Source organism: Chrysoperla carnea, chromosome X, assembly GCF_905475395.1.
Source record: "Chrysoperla carnea chromosome X, inChrCarn1.1, whole genome shotgun sequence".
NCBI lineage: Eukaryota > Metazoa > Arthropoda > Insecta > Neuroptera > Chrysopidae > Chrysoperla > Chrysoperla carnea.
This window is the reverse complement of record NC_058342.1, coordinates 33,255,403-33,272,256: the sequence shown is the minus strand read 5'-3', so window position 1 is coordinate 33,272,256 and position 16,854 is coordinate 33,255,403. Positions and strand designations below refer to the sequence as shown.

The 16,854-nt window shown below is 32.2% G+C and overlaps 1 protein-coding gene across 3 annotated transcripts; it reads left to right on the top strand.

Moving 5' to 3' along the window:
• The first annotated feature begins 1,588 nt into the window (after positions 1-1,588).
• Positions 1,589-15,153, top strand: LOC123302713 (zinc finger MYM-type protein 3-like). 3 transcript variants are annotated; one of them, XM_044885767.1, is made up of 16 exons: positions 1,589-1,616; positions 5,212-5,462; positions 5,764-6,674; positions 6,921-7,200; positions 7,596-8,027; positions 8,495-8,771; positions 9,940-10,142; positions 10,436-10,983; positions 12,054-12,174; positions 12,236-12,645; positions 12,719-12,929; positions 13,085-13,210; positions 13,426-13,547; positions 13,626-13,776; positions 13,849-13,948; positions 14,830-15,153. In XM_044885767.1, exons 2-16 carry the CDS (start codon positions 5,213-5,215, stop codon positions 15,002-15,004), a joined length of 4,317 nt encoding a protein of 1,438 aa, XP_044741702.1. In that variant the 5' UTR covers positions 1,589-1,616; position 5,212; the 3' UTR covers positions 15,005-15,153. The 3 variants fall into 3 exon arrangements, with proteins under 3 accessions (XP_044741702.1, XP_044741704.1, XP_044741701.1); XM_044885769.1 differs by lacking the exon at positions 1,589-1,616 and adding an exon at positions 3,384-3,776 and having other exon boundaries at positions 13,626-13,764; XM_044885766.1 differs by lacking the exon at positions 1,589-1,616 and adding an exon at positions 3,384-3,776.
• Positions 15,154-16,854: the final 1,701 nt, after the last annotated feature.

Sequence of the window (16,854 nt, the reverse complement as noted above, 5' to 3'; positions counted from 1 at the left end):
AAAAAAAACATTGTCAGTGTTTTATAAAAAAACTGTAAATATTTTAACAAGAATGCAATATGTATTATATTTAAAAAACAAATTTAAATAATTATTATGTCAACAATATTCAAATTTATTTATTTTTATTCATTTTTATCCTTTTTTGACGATCCTATTCAACTCCTACCCAAATTTTATACAGTGGAATCTCAATAACGTGGACGTCAAGGGAAATGCAAAAATTCGACTTGACAAGTAGTTCGAGATTTAATCGATACAAGATTTAATTGATTTAGAGTGAGTAATAAGCATGATTTTTGAACATCTGCTCCATACACCCCCGTTACAAAGTAGAAATATGAGATATCTAAACCTGGCAGAGAAATAAGATTTTATTCGAGATACAAAGTCTAAATAATTCGAGATACCGCGTATTTAGGGGTTGAGCGGAAGAGGTTCGATTTATAGAGATTCTTCCATCATATACGCAATAAATTCATTTTCCAATATGAAAACTTCCTGATGATGGAGATGAATTACTAGGAAAACAGTTCAAAGGTAAGCAAATAGAGTGGAAAAATCTTGAAAACTATTCAATCTTTTATTATACTCTGCATATTTGTAATATATATTAGGGTATACTAAGTTTAGTCCCAAGTATATAACGCTCAAAAATATTGATAGTACGAATAAAATTTTGGTACCTATAGGTGTTCATAAAACCACCTAATTAGTCCATTTCCGGTTTTCTGTCTGCCTGTTCATGGAATAACTCAAAAACGAAAAGAGATACTAATTAAATGAGCAATATAGGTCAATGAGTTTTGGGTTCGTAGATTTATGATATTTATTCTGCAATACTATATTGTATCTTGGAAAGTACAAGTGGTAAATACTAAGTGGAATTCCCCAAGCTATAAAAATTCCATTCCACCCTTAAAAGATCAACCACCCTAGATATGTCTTGTTCGCGTAAAATTATAAATCAATATTTGATATTTTTGAAGAATTAAAAACCATTCTTGCTTATTTGCTGCATATTTAAAAAAATAATATTTCAAACAAATTCAAAATTCTAGCGCGACATTAGTTTTGGTAAGATACAGTGCGCAAACGTTCATTTTTAAGCGCAAAATTTAAATTTAATACTAATACAAAAGATGAATAATTTCACGGATAATAACTTCAAAACGATTAAAATTTAATGTTTAAAAATCAACGTATAAATTTCTAAAATTTTATCTGAATAATTTTGTCTAATTACATTAAATACAACTCAATATTTAGGTAAAATAATCGAAAAATAGTTCAAAAATCGTCGAAAATTTATCAAAAAAAAGTTAGTATTGATACTAATTTTCATCTGGAAGTAAATATCGATATAAGTTTTGTAGTATCACAAAATGATGATAGATGTCTACTGTAGTTTTACAATGTTAAAAAATAGCCTCTAAAACCCTGTCACTTTGTTTTGGGTCTTGAAATAATTATTAAATAATATTTTTTATAAAGTAAGTCAACGAAATTCAGTGATAAAAGTGATTTTTCAAAATATTTATATTGTGTTAACAAGGATATACAAATTTTTTTGAACCCTACTCAAAAAAATTTTATGTGTAGTAAGTACACCACTGGTAGGCAACATTTCATATACATATAATATTCATATATCTTTAATAGGCTTTTCAAAAGGACCTTGTTTTTTAATTTCTTTAAAAATTTTATGTTTTTTCGATTTTTTTGTTCAGGAGTGCAGTATAAGTTATTGCACCCGGTATGAAATTTATAAAATTTAGTTTCCCCCCCAAATGTCTGATAGTACAGTGTCTAAATAAGCTAAATACAAAGATTTTCTAACCAATAAATAACAAATGAAAACTTCATTTAAAATTATCTTTAAAACAAATGAAAGTTTTTTAAAAATTTAAAATGAATGTCGCATTTCTTTTGTTTTTTTTTTTTTTTTTTGTTAAATAAAAAAATTTTTTTAATTTAATAAAAATTTTTTTGAAATTGACATTATAGTCGAGTGCATTTATCATTGTTTTGTGGCAATTTTTCTCTTCAATTGATTTTGATGGAACCTTTTGTATTCGTAAAAGTATAATCCAAAACCTTCTTTGTAACATTATATAACAACCAACTATCATTTTAAATACCCTGAATATACTGAGAAATAGAATATATACTTATGAAATAGGTTTAAAAATTTGAACATCATGATTTTTGACAAATATGCGGATTTATGAAAATACATTAATAGGAATATTTTATAAATACCTAGGCTAAATTTTGGGTCGAATATTGTTATTCTTAACCGTTCTAAAGTTTTATTCACTAGGACACAGTACAAAAATCCAAAAGTTTAGGTAGTAATGGAATATGATTTGAGGTGGAGAGGATGTGGCCATCGCTCAGATTCCTTACCTCAACTTCAAATATTTCAAACTATCCAGAATTGTATATCGGCTACAAAAAGTAGCTTTGAGTCAAGAACATATATATAAGGATGTGAAACTCGAGTGAAGGTCTAGTCCTCAGTCGTTGCTTACTTTGTTCTGCACATCAGGCTGTCTTTTGTTTTCAATTTTTTTTTTTTTTTTTCGATCAATTAAGAGTGATTGGAAAGATTTGCAATTGTTTTCAAACAGCAATGACCGATGGCTAAACCTCGCCTAGATAGGTGTCGTAAATTCAGATACGGGCGCTTATAACTCGGCATAGGAATTTTACGTCCTTCTTGCTTGGCGCATTGATGAAAAGATTTAACAAGGACATTTGTCTAAAATCTAACAAAGAATAAAAAATAAAGTCATTTTTTTAAAGCCTTTTTCAATTAAAACACGGTATTTAAACAATTAACAATGTTTTTCATACAAATATTATACAAGGAGGTTTGTTTAAAATTGAACGAAGAATAAAAATGAATACATTTTTTGGTAGTAAATGCACTCGACTAATAATTGAGTGAGTAAGTAAGTTGGTGTACATGTATTTGTGATTTGTATAAAATTGGACCTCTACAGGTGAATATTAGAACTAGATGGCATAAAGATTGGATTGATGCTAATAATTTTTGTTTGCCTAGATGATACAAAAATATTCAATATTTATATAATTTTTGATAAAATTCAAATAATTTTGAAACAGTTTGTGTGCAGTGTTTTGTTTCTTGAAATCAATAGCAGTTGTTCATTTGTTTATATTTCGTGTAATTCATGATAATATTTAAAGTGGCAGGCTTCCGTGTGTAGTTTTAACATTGTGGAACGCTGTGTACAAATTGCCGATTACATAGACCGCGTCTTTTTATATTTTCGTTAAAATTCAGCATGTTTTACAATGTATTTATGGTTATTTGATAAAAATTTTTATTTTTTTATATAATTAACAATCTTTTCAATTGTTTTTTTAATTACATTCAATTGTTTTTTCGTTTAAAATTTACATGTTTGTATTATGTCGTGAAGTATACCATTTTCAAATAATCAACATTTTTTGTGCTATAACCTAATCGCCAAGACTATTTTAATGTTCATTACATGTATCATATTACCGTACAAATAATTATCGTTTGTTTAATATATAATCGTTTTATCAAACAAATCGGCGGGTAAAATTTCATGTACACGGTATCTCAAAATTGTGAGTGAACACACCCGGCATCTTTGTTTTTAGTGTCGTGTTCATTAAAATTTTATCACGTTCATCTGTTTAGTTGTGTTTTTTTTGTTTTTCTTTTTAATTTTCGTTTTTGAAAATTGAAAATCTGGCGGGTAAAATTTAAATACAAGGTATTTCAAAAATTTTTATTTAATCGAATTTCAAATTTTGTTTTACATACTAAATGAATTTAATTAAAATTATTTATTTAAAAAAATCGAATTTTTACGGAATTACGATTTATAACTAGGAAACTTATCTAAAACCTTGAAAAGTGAAAGTACAGCTTAAAATTTTATGAATAAAAAATTTTTGCTACTCCAAAAATTAATTGAATAAAAGTTTGGCAAAATTATTCTAGCCGAAAAGACACATCAGAATTCGTACACTAGAAAAATTTGCTCATATTTGGAATCTGTCTTTTATCTAAAATGGTTTCGGTTAAACTATTACCCCTTGATGAGATCAAAAGTCTTCACAGGCCCTCAAAATTTGAGCATTTGAGATAAAGCGGCTCAAATTTTTTACATAAGCATTAATATTTTTGGGAGTTTGTAACTGGTGTAATATTCGCCTGAAGTGAAACGTCACTGAAAGAGTTTTATTCCAGTTTTAAAAAACTATTGAAAGAATTCCCCAATTTTTATGTAAGATATTTTTCGATAAGGCTTAAAAATTTAATATCTGACTTCCATTAACTTTTATCCTTCGAAGAATATTACGCCAGATATACGCTTCCGAAAGCGTATATTTCATTTCCGACTCCCCTTATCTCCAAAACCCTTTTTGGTAAAAGTATCAGATTTCAAAGTTTCAGAGATTTTGTTCGAGTACCATTTTTAGTAAAGATTGTGTGGGGCCCTTTGTAAGACCCACAGAGTTAAATTTCTTGAAGGGCAGATTGCTTTTAAGGTTTTTAGAGACTATTGATCTATTGATCTAAAAGTATCCGATTCCACAGTTTTAGAAACTTTGTTCGAATACCATTTTGAGCAAGGATTGTGTGGGGTCCTTTGTAAGGCCCACTGTGTTAATCTTCTTGAGGGGCAGATTACTTTTTAGGGTTTTAGAGACTTTTAATTTATTGATCAAGAAGTAAGAGATTCCACAGTTTCAGGAACTTAGTTCGAGTACCATTTTTAGTAAGGATGTGTGGAGTCCTTTGTAAGACCCGCTGTGTTAATCTGCTTGGGGACAGATTGCCTTTTAGGGTTTAGAGACTTTTGATCTATTGATAAAGAAGTATCAGATTCCACAGTTTCAGAAACTTTGTTCGAATACCATTTTTAGTAAGGATTGTGTGGGAATGAAAAATGCAATTTTTTTTAAATCTCACTTAGTTTTCGAAATATCAAAGTGATAGATAAAACAAGCCATTTTTGAAAAAACACATCGATATAGTACTTTTCGGACAAATCACATCGAAATGATTTCGAATACAATTAAAAAAAGATTATGTATTCAAAATTTGAAGTAAAAACTCAAACCAGAGGCCTTAAATAATTAGAATAGAGAAATTTTCATCTATTAAAGAAGTAACGAATGTTTGTATTTATAAATTTGAAGCATGGACGAGGAGGAACGGCGTTTTACAAATATGAGTGCCGACGAATTTGATCGGGAAACCGAAGAATTATTAGATAAGGCTGGTGTTACACATAGTGAAGTTTTAAAGGATATCACACAAGAGGACGAAGATAACCTGTTGAATAGTGTAGATGAATCAGCGGAACAAGATGATACAGATAAAAGTACACACGATGTTGATGCTGATAAACGAACCAGTGGCGGTGGAGATGATGACGAAAATAGTCCAGGTATTATATTTTGTTTATATTTCTAAGACTTGCCAAACATCACATTGTAAGCATCCTTACTATCCCTTATATGTTTTAAATATGAAAGTAAGGAAATTTGTTTGTTTGTTTTTTTGTACGCTTTCACGCAAAAACTACTGAATGGATTTGAATGAAACTGTAAAATAACTTAGTTCATATTCATTGTTAATTAACAATTGTGATCATTTTATTCAGAAGAACTTTTTGTGAACCATTCTGTATTAAATGGTTATCGGACATTTATTTACCTCATTTTGAAATGTTTTTCTCATTTTCGCAGATAATAATTCACCAAAGAATGATGATCTAGAAAAATCACGAGATCAGGCTGAAGATGAAACGCCAGCTGATTCCACAACCAATGAAGAAACAGAAAAATTAAAAGATGCATCAGAAGATGAATCAAATCAATCATCGAAAAATATCGATGATGCCAAACAAAAATTATTGGATAACGTCGAAGAGAACATTCGGGCTCTGCAATCGGATGAAGTTACAAACTCGAACGAGAATAATGAAGACGATGAGACCACATCCGAATATGTGAACGTAAATTCGAAAAATGATAAATCGAATACCAACGAAGATGGTGCTACAATGGATGTGGATAATGAAGATCCGTTCGGTGGAACCGAAGAATCAATGGATGCAACAAATGATACAAATGATAAAAATGAAAACAATGATAATAATGATAATAATGATAATGATAATGATAAGGATGCTGAAGTCGAAGCTGAAACAGAAGCGGATGCTGAAAAAGATACTGAAGCATCCGAGCATGCACCATCACCAACATCTGATTCACAGCAATCGTCAGCGACAACAAAAGGTGCCGACGAGGAGCTATGTATTATACCAGACACCGAACGTGAGATAACACAAGCTGAAAAGGATGCAGCCACTGCGAAAAAGAAGGAGGAAGGTACTACCGACAAATCGAAACGTAGCGAAAATGGTGAAACAGTAAATGAGCATTCAATGGATCATGACAGTGCAAAATCGGATTCAGGAGCCGGGGATGATGTGACTAATAATAAAGATGATGCAGAACGTGTAGACGGCTTATCACCGATGGACACGTCACAGATAGACGAGAATAATGTCGGTTTAAAAGAACCCATCGAATTGGATGATCGAATTAGTAAATTGGAGGATGAAGAGGAGCAAGATTGTTGTAAATGTGGAGAGGTAAGTTTTTTCACACTTAAGGTAGTACGAGCGCCAAGGCAATTTTAGACATAGGGTTGAAATTATTTGCACCTTATTTTCAATTTTGTTATAACTTAACATGAATGTAGACGAAAAATAAGAAAACAATTTTTCGATATCAGCCTTGGTTTTCGAAATATCGAAAGCCAAATAGCCCTGGCGCTCGTACGTCCTTAAATTAAACTCTAAAATTTAAACTAAATATTTTATTAATTTTTTTTGCAGAAAAAGATGTGTGCGTGGAAATATGTTGATAAAGCGAAAGAAAAAGAGAGTTACTTATGTTCTGAGACATGCTGTAAACTATATTTAGGATCGATGGATAAATCAAGTTCAGCGGGGCAACAACGTGCAGCCAATAAAATAAAAGTGTCCAGAGATAAGAATGCCATACGGGAACCGTTGGTCTATGTTCGTAAATGCCATGAATGTAAAAAAGAAATTGTAAACGAGGAACGAAATTTAAGTTGGGAATGTATGGAATTTTGTAACGACGATTGTTTGGGTAAGTTTTTAAAATAATAATACATTGTAGGGTAATGATTTACTGGGAAACCTGGAAATGTCAGGGAATTCAAATTCTACTGGAAAAGTCATGGAAGTTTATTTTGAAAAAACAGTGACCACCATGTAATAACAAGACAGCTATTTCAATCAGGACCCTAGCACCTAGGCTTAAAGATTCTCCTTGAAATTAAATCATTACCGGATGTGAAGTGTCTCCCGGTGAAAAGTGTTTTTATAAGCAAAGGAAACTGCAAAATTTTATTAAAACCAGGTGCTATGCAGAAAGGGATAACAATTTTCTAGGAGAGATGAATTCAAAGTTTCGATACATTTCAATTTAAAACTTCACAGCAAGAACCTTTGTATTAAAACTATGTTTGTTTGTTTTTTCAGCTAAATATCAAACAGCTGTTGGAGGACATTGTGCTAATTGTAAAGATACAGTCCCATTACCAAGTCTTGGTAAATATTGTGTAAGATTTGGTTACGACATCCGGCAATTCTGTAGCAGTAGCTGTTTGGAAGATTTCAAGAAAGGTTTAAAAGTATGCAGTTACTGTCAGAAGGATATATCTGGTGGTGTAGAAGGATTCCTAGCACCGGTCGGTGATAAAGGACAATTTAAGGATTTTTGTACGCAATCATGTATGGAAAAATATGATACGATGAGTAACAACCATGGCCAAAATAAAACTGTCGCCAGTTGTGATGTGTGCAGTAATGAGAAGTTAATACGATTAGAAATTGAAGTTGAAGGTGTCGTTCATAAATTGTGTAGTGAACCATGTTTTGTGGCTTTTAAATTTGCTAACAATGTTTCACCAGGTAACATTCATTTTTATTCATATTCATGTGTTCGTCCAAAACTAATTTCATTCGAATTTTTACCCGTCAATATTCGTGCCAAGCGTTCGGTAATCTGTAAGTTGCGTGATGAGAGATTCTCCACATGCGTCAAGTATTTCACGCGTTTATTATTCTTTAACTTTGTAAATCATACCCTCTACATTCGTATCACACGCAATAAATTGTCTGAAGAGTTTTTCTTTGTCTTATATATAAGAACGTCCATAAAAACTCTTACTTTATTCATTATAATGGCTAACGAGATGCTTTACGAACGGTATAAATTTTCATGTTCAGAATGAAGCACAACAATTTTAAGAGGAAATCTCAACTTATCGATAAAAAATAACTTGCATATCGATTTTTAATCAGAATACAGGGTGATACAATGATAGACACTTATTTTTGTTTATATAAATTAACTATTTCGATATTTTTTTTTACAGAACAATGCCATATGTGTCAGAAATATTTCGAACAAACAACTTTGGATTACACGATTTATTTCGATGATCAACCTCATCATTTTTGTTGTAAAACATGTCAAAATGTTTACATAATTGCGAACAGAAAAATAGTGCCATGTCAATGGTGTAAAGTGAAGAAATATAATTTTGATATGATCAAAAAAGTATGTCTGAACGGAACCAATTTAATGATGTGCTCGATTAATTGTCTAGCATTGTACCAAGTATCAATTAATGCTGCTGTTTCAACTCGAAAGTAAGTTCTTTTTTAAATCAAATCTTTACATAATTGTTTAGAATCGGCAAATTTTATTTTCTACTTAAAATACTTTAATCCATTGACAGTTCCGGATTAAGTCATGCCAACGCCTATAGACAATGTGAAAATCAGTTTCTTTTTTTTAAGTCTTCGTAAGTCACCTTGATATCTCCTGTGGCGCCCTTCCCATACAAATTTGTTTTTTCCCCTATTTTTTTTTATCTTCCTAACTTGGCGTCCCTTTGTGGCACCCTTCTCGTACGTATCTTTTAAGGTTTTAAAGGAAAGTTGTTTAGTTTTTTATAAGAAACATTATTTATATTTTTGTTGAATCTCCAACGATTTACAAGATGAGTACTACGGACCCAAGACGCAATTGATCTATGTTGCTCATTTACGAAGTTAGCCTCACTTTTTACGTCCTGAACACGTTTTAGTTTTATATCTGTTTTCGTTTTTTTATCGTGTCCACAGAGGGACAATCGCAAATGTTACGAACTAGAGACTAAACTTAGTATACACTGATATATATATTCATATATACAGGGTATACAAACGGAATTGAATTTGTATAGGTCTTTGACAAATAATAAAACGATGAATATTTCGCGGAATGTAAGCCCGCCAAAAACTGAAAAATATAACGCATTTATTACGTAATACTCAATATAACGTTGTTACTTACAATGGCTGTAAAAATATCGTTGCCATGGAAACCAAATTTCGATGTTCGTTTTTTTTCTAAATAACATGAGATTATTATGACAGTCAAAGTTTAAATATAAAGTTGAACAGTACTAGAAAAGTCCTTTCTTCTTGAATATAAAGATAATTCAAAACATCATGCATCCATTTATGCATCATTTTAAAAAAGATACTATGTGCGACATGTAAGTTTTCATTCTGAAAATACGATCATTAAATATTTTCGTAAAAATGATTTAGCCGATCTGAAATGTAGATCTACCAATAATTTCAGATTACAATATCCTTGATGCTGTAATTTGACATGTATTTGGTTTATATGTACCGTGCAATAGACCAAAACTTTTTTTACAATACTGTAGGAAAACAATTATCTTAAAATGAAAGTAAAAATTCAAGACAACATTTCTTTATTGATCACAAAATTCACTCAATATTAATTATGTTTCGAAATTTTTAGCTATCCAATGAATGTGATGAGTTATCCAAACCAAATGAATAAAACTCCAATATCATTACAAACGCAAACAACATTCGAAAAAACACCAAGCAGATCTGTACAGAGTTCAACGGGGAGTGGACATCAAAGTGGGGGTAGCCAATCAAAACGTTATACTACCAGAACTTCTAGAAATTCGTCTTCTGGAAATGAAGGCAAAATAAGTGAGTAAAATCAAATTGATTAGAAAGAGCGGGTATATTCATATACAGTGAAACCTGGTTAAGTGAGACATCAAGGGAACTGCAAATTTGTCTCACTTATGTGTTAGTGACTCAGATATCCAGATATAAATAAATATCTGCTTCATTTACAGAGAGTTCCATTAATAACAACATTTCCTTCACAAATTGCTTTGAAAACTATTCCGTGGTAGTGATCAAAAAATATATTGAATACTGAATCCGCCCCTGTTAGGCTCCGTGCAGAAAATCTACATTAACTAATTTTGTTTCAGAAAATAAATTTGTGAAAGACTTACAACAACCTCCTCCAAGTACCAGTCCACAAATGCCGATTATCACAAGTGTACACTCATTGGCGCAACCACAAACAAATGGTCCGTCAACAGTGACACGATCTTCGTCAAAATCAACAGGAATGCAAACACCAATCGCACCAGCTCAACCATCACCTCCAGTGACACAAATCACACAAACAGCGTCACCAGCTACCCAACAAATCAAACCCAAATATATTCAACAAGTGATTGTGAAACCGCCTCCAGTACCGGAAATACGGAATAAATCCACGATGTGTAAACCGAACATGCATACAAAAGGTGTTTCGTTTAAACCGCATGTGAGCACAAAAGAGACACAAACCGATGACAGTCTGGCGAAAACAGTGATTGTGCCCGTACCCGTTCCAATATACGTTCCATCACCGATGGCATTATTTAGTACACCATTCCCAGTGCCAGTTCCATTCCCGTTACCCGTACCTATACCAATTTTCATTCCAACAACTAGAAATTCAGCGCATGGTATCATGAAAGAGATTAAGGTATGTTTGAAATTTTCAAATATTAAAGAATTGTTAAAAAATATGTTTGACAGGAAACTATTATGAACACAAGGGGGAAGTTTTATGTTTCACAGAGCGTCCCAATAAAACGTACACCCTTTTGATCACAAAAAATAATCCCATAATGATTTTAACGATAAATACGTTGAATAAACTACGTAATCAATACATTACGTAACAAATTTAGGGGGAGGAGGCGGTCAAACTATAATGTTACTATTTGATATGGTACACGGGGGAGGAGGTCCTTCAACGCTTACATGTAATTATCAAAATAAATAAAAAAATTTTGACGAATTTTACTCAACACACACAAATTCTTTTTAACCATAATACTCTAAAATTCAAAGACAAAAAAAGGGTGGTGGTATTGAATCCGTTACGTAATTTAAGTACAGCTCCTACGATAAAACAAAGTCGCTTCCACCTGTATGTCTCTAATCAGTATGTATGCTTAGATCTTTGAAACTACGGAACGGATTTTGATGCGATTTTTTTAGGCACTTATCGAAAAATTGTATTCTTATTTTTCGTCTAAATTCATGAAGTTATAACAAAGTTCATTATCAAAGTTGAAAATAAGGTACAAATAATTTAAACCACAAATCTAAGCTTGCTTTGGCGTTCGTAGTACCTTAATTAAACTTGTTTAAACTTGTTAGACAAAAATATTAGCAATCCTAACAATTATATCATAGATATATATAACATATAGATAGAGGGTCCCCTGTTTTGTAATTGATCTTAATTTGAAGTTAAATTTGTGATATATTTGATATACATACTAGCGCCACCAAATGACTGACTAGAACAAATAACATATGCGTTGAATGGTTTTATTTAATTCCCAGCCACTCACACTGAGACGCTGTTTTTACGCCATAAATTTTATTTTATGCCATATAGATTCTCTATCCATATGTTAAATATCTATGATTGATTTTAATAAAGTAGAGTATCGTTACCATGGAAACGCTTTCAATAAAACTCTTGCACGGTGCAAATTATTCAAAAGAGTCACTCTTCATTATTTTTTTTTTGTATTTTAGAAAATTCAAGTGAAGATACCAACTGATCCATTTGAAGCTGAATTATTAATGATGGCGGAAATGGTTGCTGGCGATAAGAAGGTCGACAACACAGACTCAGAGAGCGAAGATGACGATAACGGTAAGTTTTTTAATCGGTCTTAAAAAACGAAATCGTAAACCTTTGTATAATTTATGTCTAGGTGGTAATGAAGGTGATTTCAGTCCCGAAGCAGTGGATACAAGCAATACATTTGGCGATGACATGTTACAAATGGCATTAAAAATGGCAACAGAATTAGATGAGCCAGCTGTTGATCTAGAAGGTGCTCTTACAGCGAACACAATAACGGCTAGTCAATCACATGATGGAGGTGCTGAAGAAGAGGATGATAATCAACATATGCATCATCATGCAATGATGGCAGAACGGGGTGGTGGTCGAGGAAGAAAACGTCAAGGACGATCACCACGTGCAGGTGCTACGGGCAGTAAACGTGGACGACGTATGAGCGGACATTCAGATATGCCTATGATGCCACCACCACAAGCGACAGCACCGCCCCCACCACCAGAACCTGTAGAGAAACCTGATGCAAATATGTGTCTAAAGGTAAACATGAGCGTAGCCAAAAAAAATGTTTTATTTTTTCTCTCTTAACTTTGATTTTCTTGTACTTTTCCAGTATACGTTTGGTGTGAATGCATGGAAACAATGGGTGACTACAAAGAATGCCGAATTAGAGAAATCCACACTTCCATTAAAACCATTTAAATCAGAAATATTACAATTAACCGCCGATGAATTAAATTATTCGTTATGTTTGTTTGTTAAAGAAGTAAGAAAACCTAATGGATCCGAATATGCACCTGATACAATATACTATCTCTGTCTAGGTAAGTTTTCCGATTATTTTCACGTAATTTTTTCACCTTTAACGCCAGAGTTACTCGGTATCCAAATCATTTTGACTGTTTTATTCAATGCCAGACTGTTCAGTTACTCAAAGCATTAATTTGTTTAATTTAATATTTGTATTTATTTTTCGAAGGTATTCAACAGTATCTATTCGAAAATGGTAGAATAGATAATATATTCACGGACGCATTCTATGAAAAATTCACCGAATGTCTGGATGAAGTTGCCAGAAAGTTTTCCGTACTTTATAACGATTCACGTATGTACTCATTTTTTATTTTAAGCTATGGGGGAGCGAGAAAGTGGGGATGAATAATCGAATATTTTCAAAAATACCCAAGTGGGGTATCAAATAAAAGAGCATGACGTGTACATTACAAAATTGTAACCCCTATGCAAGGGAATATGGGGGAGGGGTGACAGTGAGGATGTTGAAATAGAGCATGCGCATTAATATTTTGAATAATTTTTTAGATTATATCGTAACACGTGTCGAAGAGGAACATTTATGGGAGAGTAAACAACTTGGAGCACACTCACCGCATGTACTTCTAAGTACACTCATGTTCTTCAACACAAAACATTTCAATCTTACAGTATGTATCAGGAATCACGGCCATAAAACATAATATATGAAGCGTTTAATTTGATTTTCGTTGTGGTTTGTTTTCTAGACTGTTGATGAACATATGCAGCTATCATTCTCACATATAATGAAACATTGGAAACGGAATCCAAATCAACCGGGTGCATCCAAAGGACCCGGTTCACGTAATGTTTTATTACGATTCTATCCACCACAATCAGCGTTAGGTGATTCAGCTGGTTAGTAATCGGAAAAAAATGTTCCTCGAAAATTGATTGTCCAAATTTAATTCATTCTTTTTATTTTTGTAGACGCAAATGCTCGAAAGAAAAAAGTATATGAACAACAAGAGAATGAAGAAAATCCATTAAGATGTCCTGTCAAATTGTATGAATTTTACTTATCAAAATGGTGAGTTCAAAATTATTTAATGGAAAATATTGAGATTTTATTTCCGATTTTTTAAAACACTTTCAACTTCAAATCGAAGTCAACTCCGTCGTTATTAAAGAAAACATTTTCAGTTTAAAAAAAATCCCCATTTGACACAATCGTCATAGTTACCAAATCGCTCGAAACTGGACTGGGTCACTTCTGTACACTTCGAGAAACAAGTACATAACAAGAATACCAGAATTAAAAAATTTCCATTAACTTGAAAGATAGAAAAGTCGAATTTCACCGATTTATTCAAGGTCAAGAGACTCCAGACTTTTTCTAAAGGTCAAGTCTGTTTGTCCACTCACCTGGGTATCTTCTGTACACTTCGAGAAACAATTACATAAGAAAGAAAACCAGAAGAAAAAAATTCCCATTAACTTGAAAAGCAGAAAAGTCGAATTTCACCGGTTTATTCAAGGTCAAGATATTCCAGGCCTTTCTTAAAGTTCGAACCCGTCTGACTTGTCCCGGTTTATTCAATTATTAAAGACTCCAGACCTTTTGCATACATGTATATGAGAGTAAATGCCAAGAAAACCAGAAAAAAAGATATTCCAAAGATTACACGAGAGTTTTTGGGGTCGCTGAACACGAATATCGAGACAGAATTGATCTTAGAGGTATCTGATGCAACGGTATCCCCGTCGTTTCCTGGAGTTTTCGAGAAATTCGTCATATAATAAGTCCAAACTTATTAAACGGGTGTTTTTGGGATCGCTGAACACGAATATCGTGACGAAAACTCAAGGGGAAATGGGAAAAATTCAGGGGCATGATTGTGTGGGATGGGTTTTTAGAACTGAAATATCGGTTTTAATAACTAATAAATTTTCGTATTTTGTGTGTTTCAGTCCGGAAAGTGTAAAAACACGAAACGATGTTTTCTATTTACTACCAGAACGATCTTGTGTACCAGATAGTCCTGTATGGTATTCCACAATGGCATTAGGACGTAACGCATTGGAGAAAATGTTACATCGTGTGAAAATGGTGAAAGAAATCAACGTTGCATTACTTACGAGTTAATTTTCACACAAAACACAATACACCCACACACATCAAATCAACAAATTTCCTCTTTTTTATATATAAACAAATTATGATTTTCTTTTTGTGAGATCGATTTCAGATCGAAACTAAAAATTATGCGAGTGAACAATATTTTTTCATATATTTTTGGAACAAAAGCGTGCGAGATTCACCCTTCCCCCTCTCATTTTTTTTTATTTTCACAACAAAATCAATTTTGAAAGTGATTTTTTTCTTTGTTTTTAACAATGTTTATATTTTCTATCCAAAAAATGTTTTTTTTTTTTATAATGAAAATTAAATGGAAAAAAAAGAAAAAAAAAACAATTGACGATTATCAATTTATGTGAAAAACATTTTTTTTTTAAATAGTGTCGTGATTGAAATATATAGAAACAAACAAAAGTTGTAAATTTAAGAACTTTGTGAACACAAAATCTTAGAAATATTTGGTGTCTGTCAAAACAAAACAAAAAATAATTTACTTAAGCAACAAAAAAATTGAAAGTTAAATAAAATTAATTCATTAATTTCGCAAATTTGTTTTTGTACTCACTTTTATTTCGGTTTCTTTTCTGTTATTTTGTAAATAGTTCCGAAATCCTAGTATTTGTTGTCTTGAAAATGATGCGATGGTAACGGTTTTGTGGTTTATGTCATTTGTTATGTTTTTTTTGACCCGTAGAATTGATTTTTGATGGTTTCAGACACCTCTGTTTGGTTAAGTTTACTCTCACCACTTTTTTAGTCTGATTGATTCACATGGTGACCATATTACTGGAAAACTTGGAAATGTCAGGGAATTTCTTGAAGAAAGAGAAAAGTCAGGGAATTTTATCATTTTTGTTGCAATCTTATTTGGTCAGAGAATTTTTGAATTATTCAACTGGAAAATTTGGAAAAACAGTGGTCATCATGATTCGAAAGTTTTGGTCTGTTAATTCTTAACACCCTTTCTTCAAAAAAGTGATGGAAATAAATTCAAAAATTGATTCTATTAGTCTAAAAAAACACGAAAATTGACCTGTATCTTGACCTGTGCGTGAAAAAATCTATGCATAGACTTATAATTACATCATAGACTGCATAAATACCAAAAATGAATTCACAGAAAATAACAAAAAAAACTATCTCCGTAAAAAAGGTATGTATAGACACACTTCTTTGTCAAAAAATACCGAGAACTATTGTCACACTAGGTCCACCTGCAAGTTTTTTCAGTAACAAATAGCTTTTTCCACACATCGTTCTAAGGTGAAAATCAGTCTTCTTAAATCACCTTGGTGCCCCTTTCTGTGTGACCCTTCTCATAATAATTTGTTTTTTCCTTTTTTTTTAGTCTTTGTAAATCAATTTGGTATGTAGTCTTTGTAAATCAATTTGGTATCTCCTTTGTGTTGCCTTTCTCATAAAAGTTTGTTTTTGACCTTTCCGCGGGGCTCCGAGGTAGCTAAACAGTTGACACTCATAAAAATTTATTGATTCAACTTGGTATCTCCTTGTGTGTGGCCCATCTCATAAAAGATTGTTTTTAATCTTTCCCAGGGGCTCTTAGGCAGTTGCCTAAGTCGCCTAATGGTTATTCCGTCACTGCGTAGACCCTCGTGTGATAAGTAAATGTTCTAGCCAAAACAGTGAGCATCTTTTCAACGATCTTTTGGCCGTTTTAATCTGATCCACTGGTAAGTCCATGATTTATTTATAAAATTGTTTCGCCTTTTCTAACATTTTCAGCAAATCCGCAGTCTTATGGGTATTATAAGTCTATGTATCTATGTAGCGAGGGATTTTTTTATTTCTACATAAAAATTTCTTTGGGTGGCCACAAAGTCCAAAAATTGTGTTGC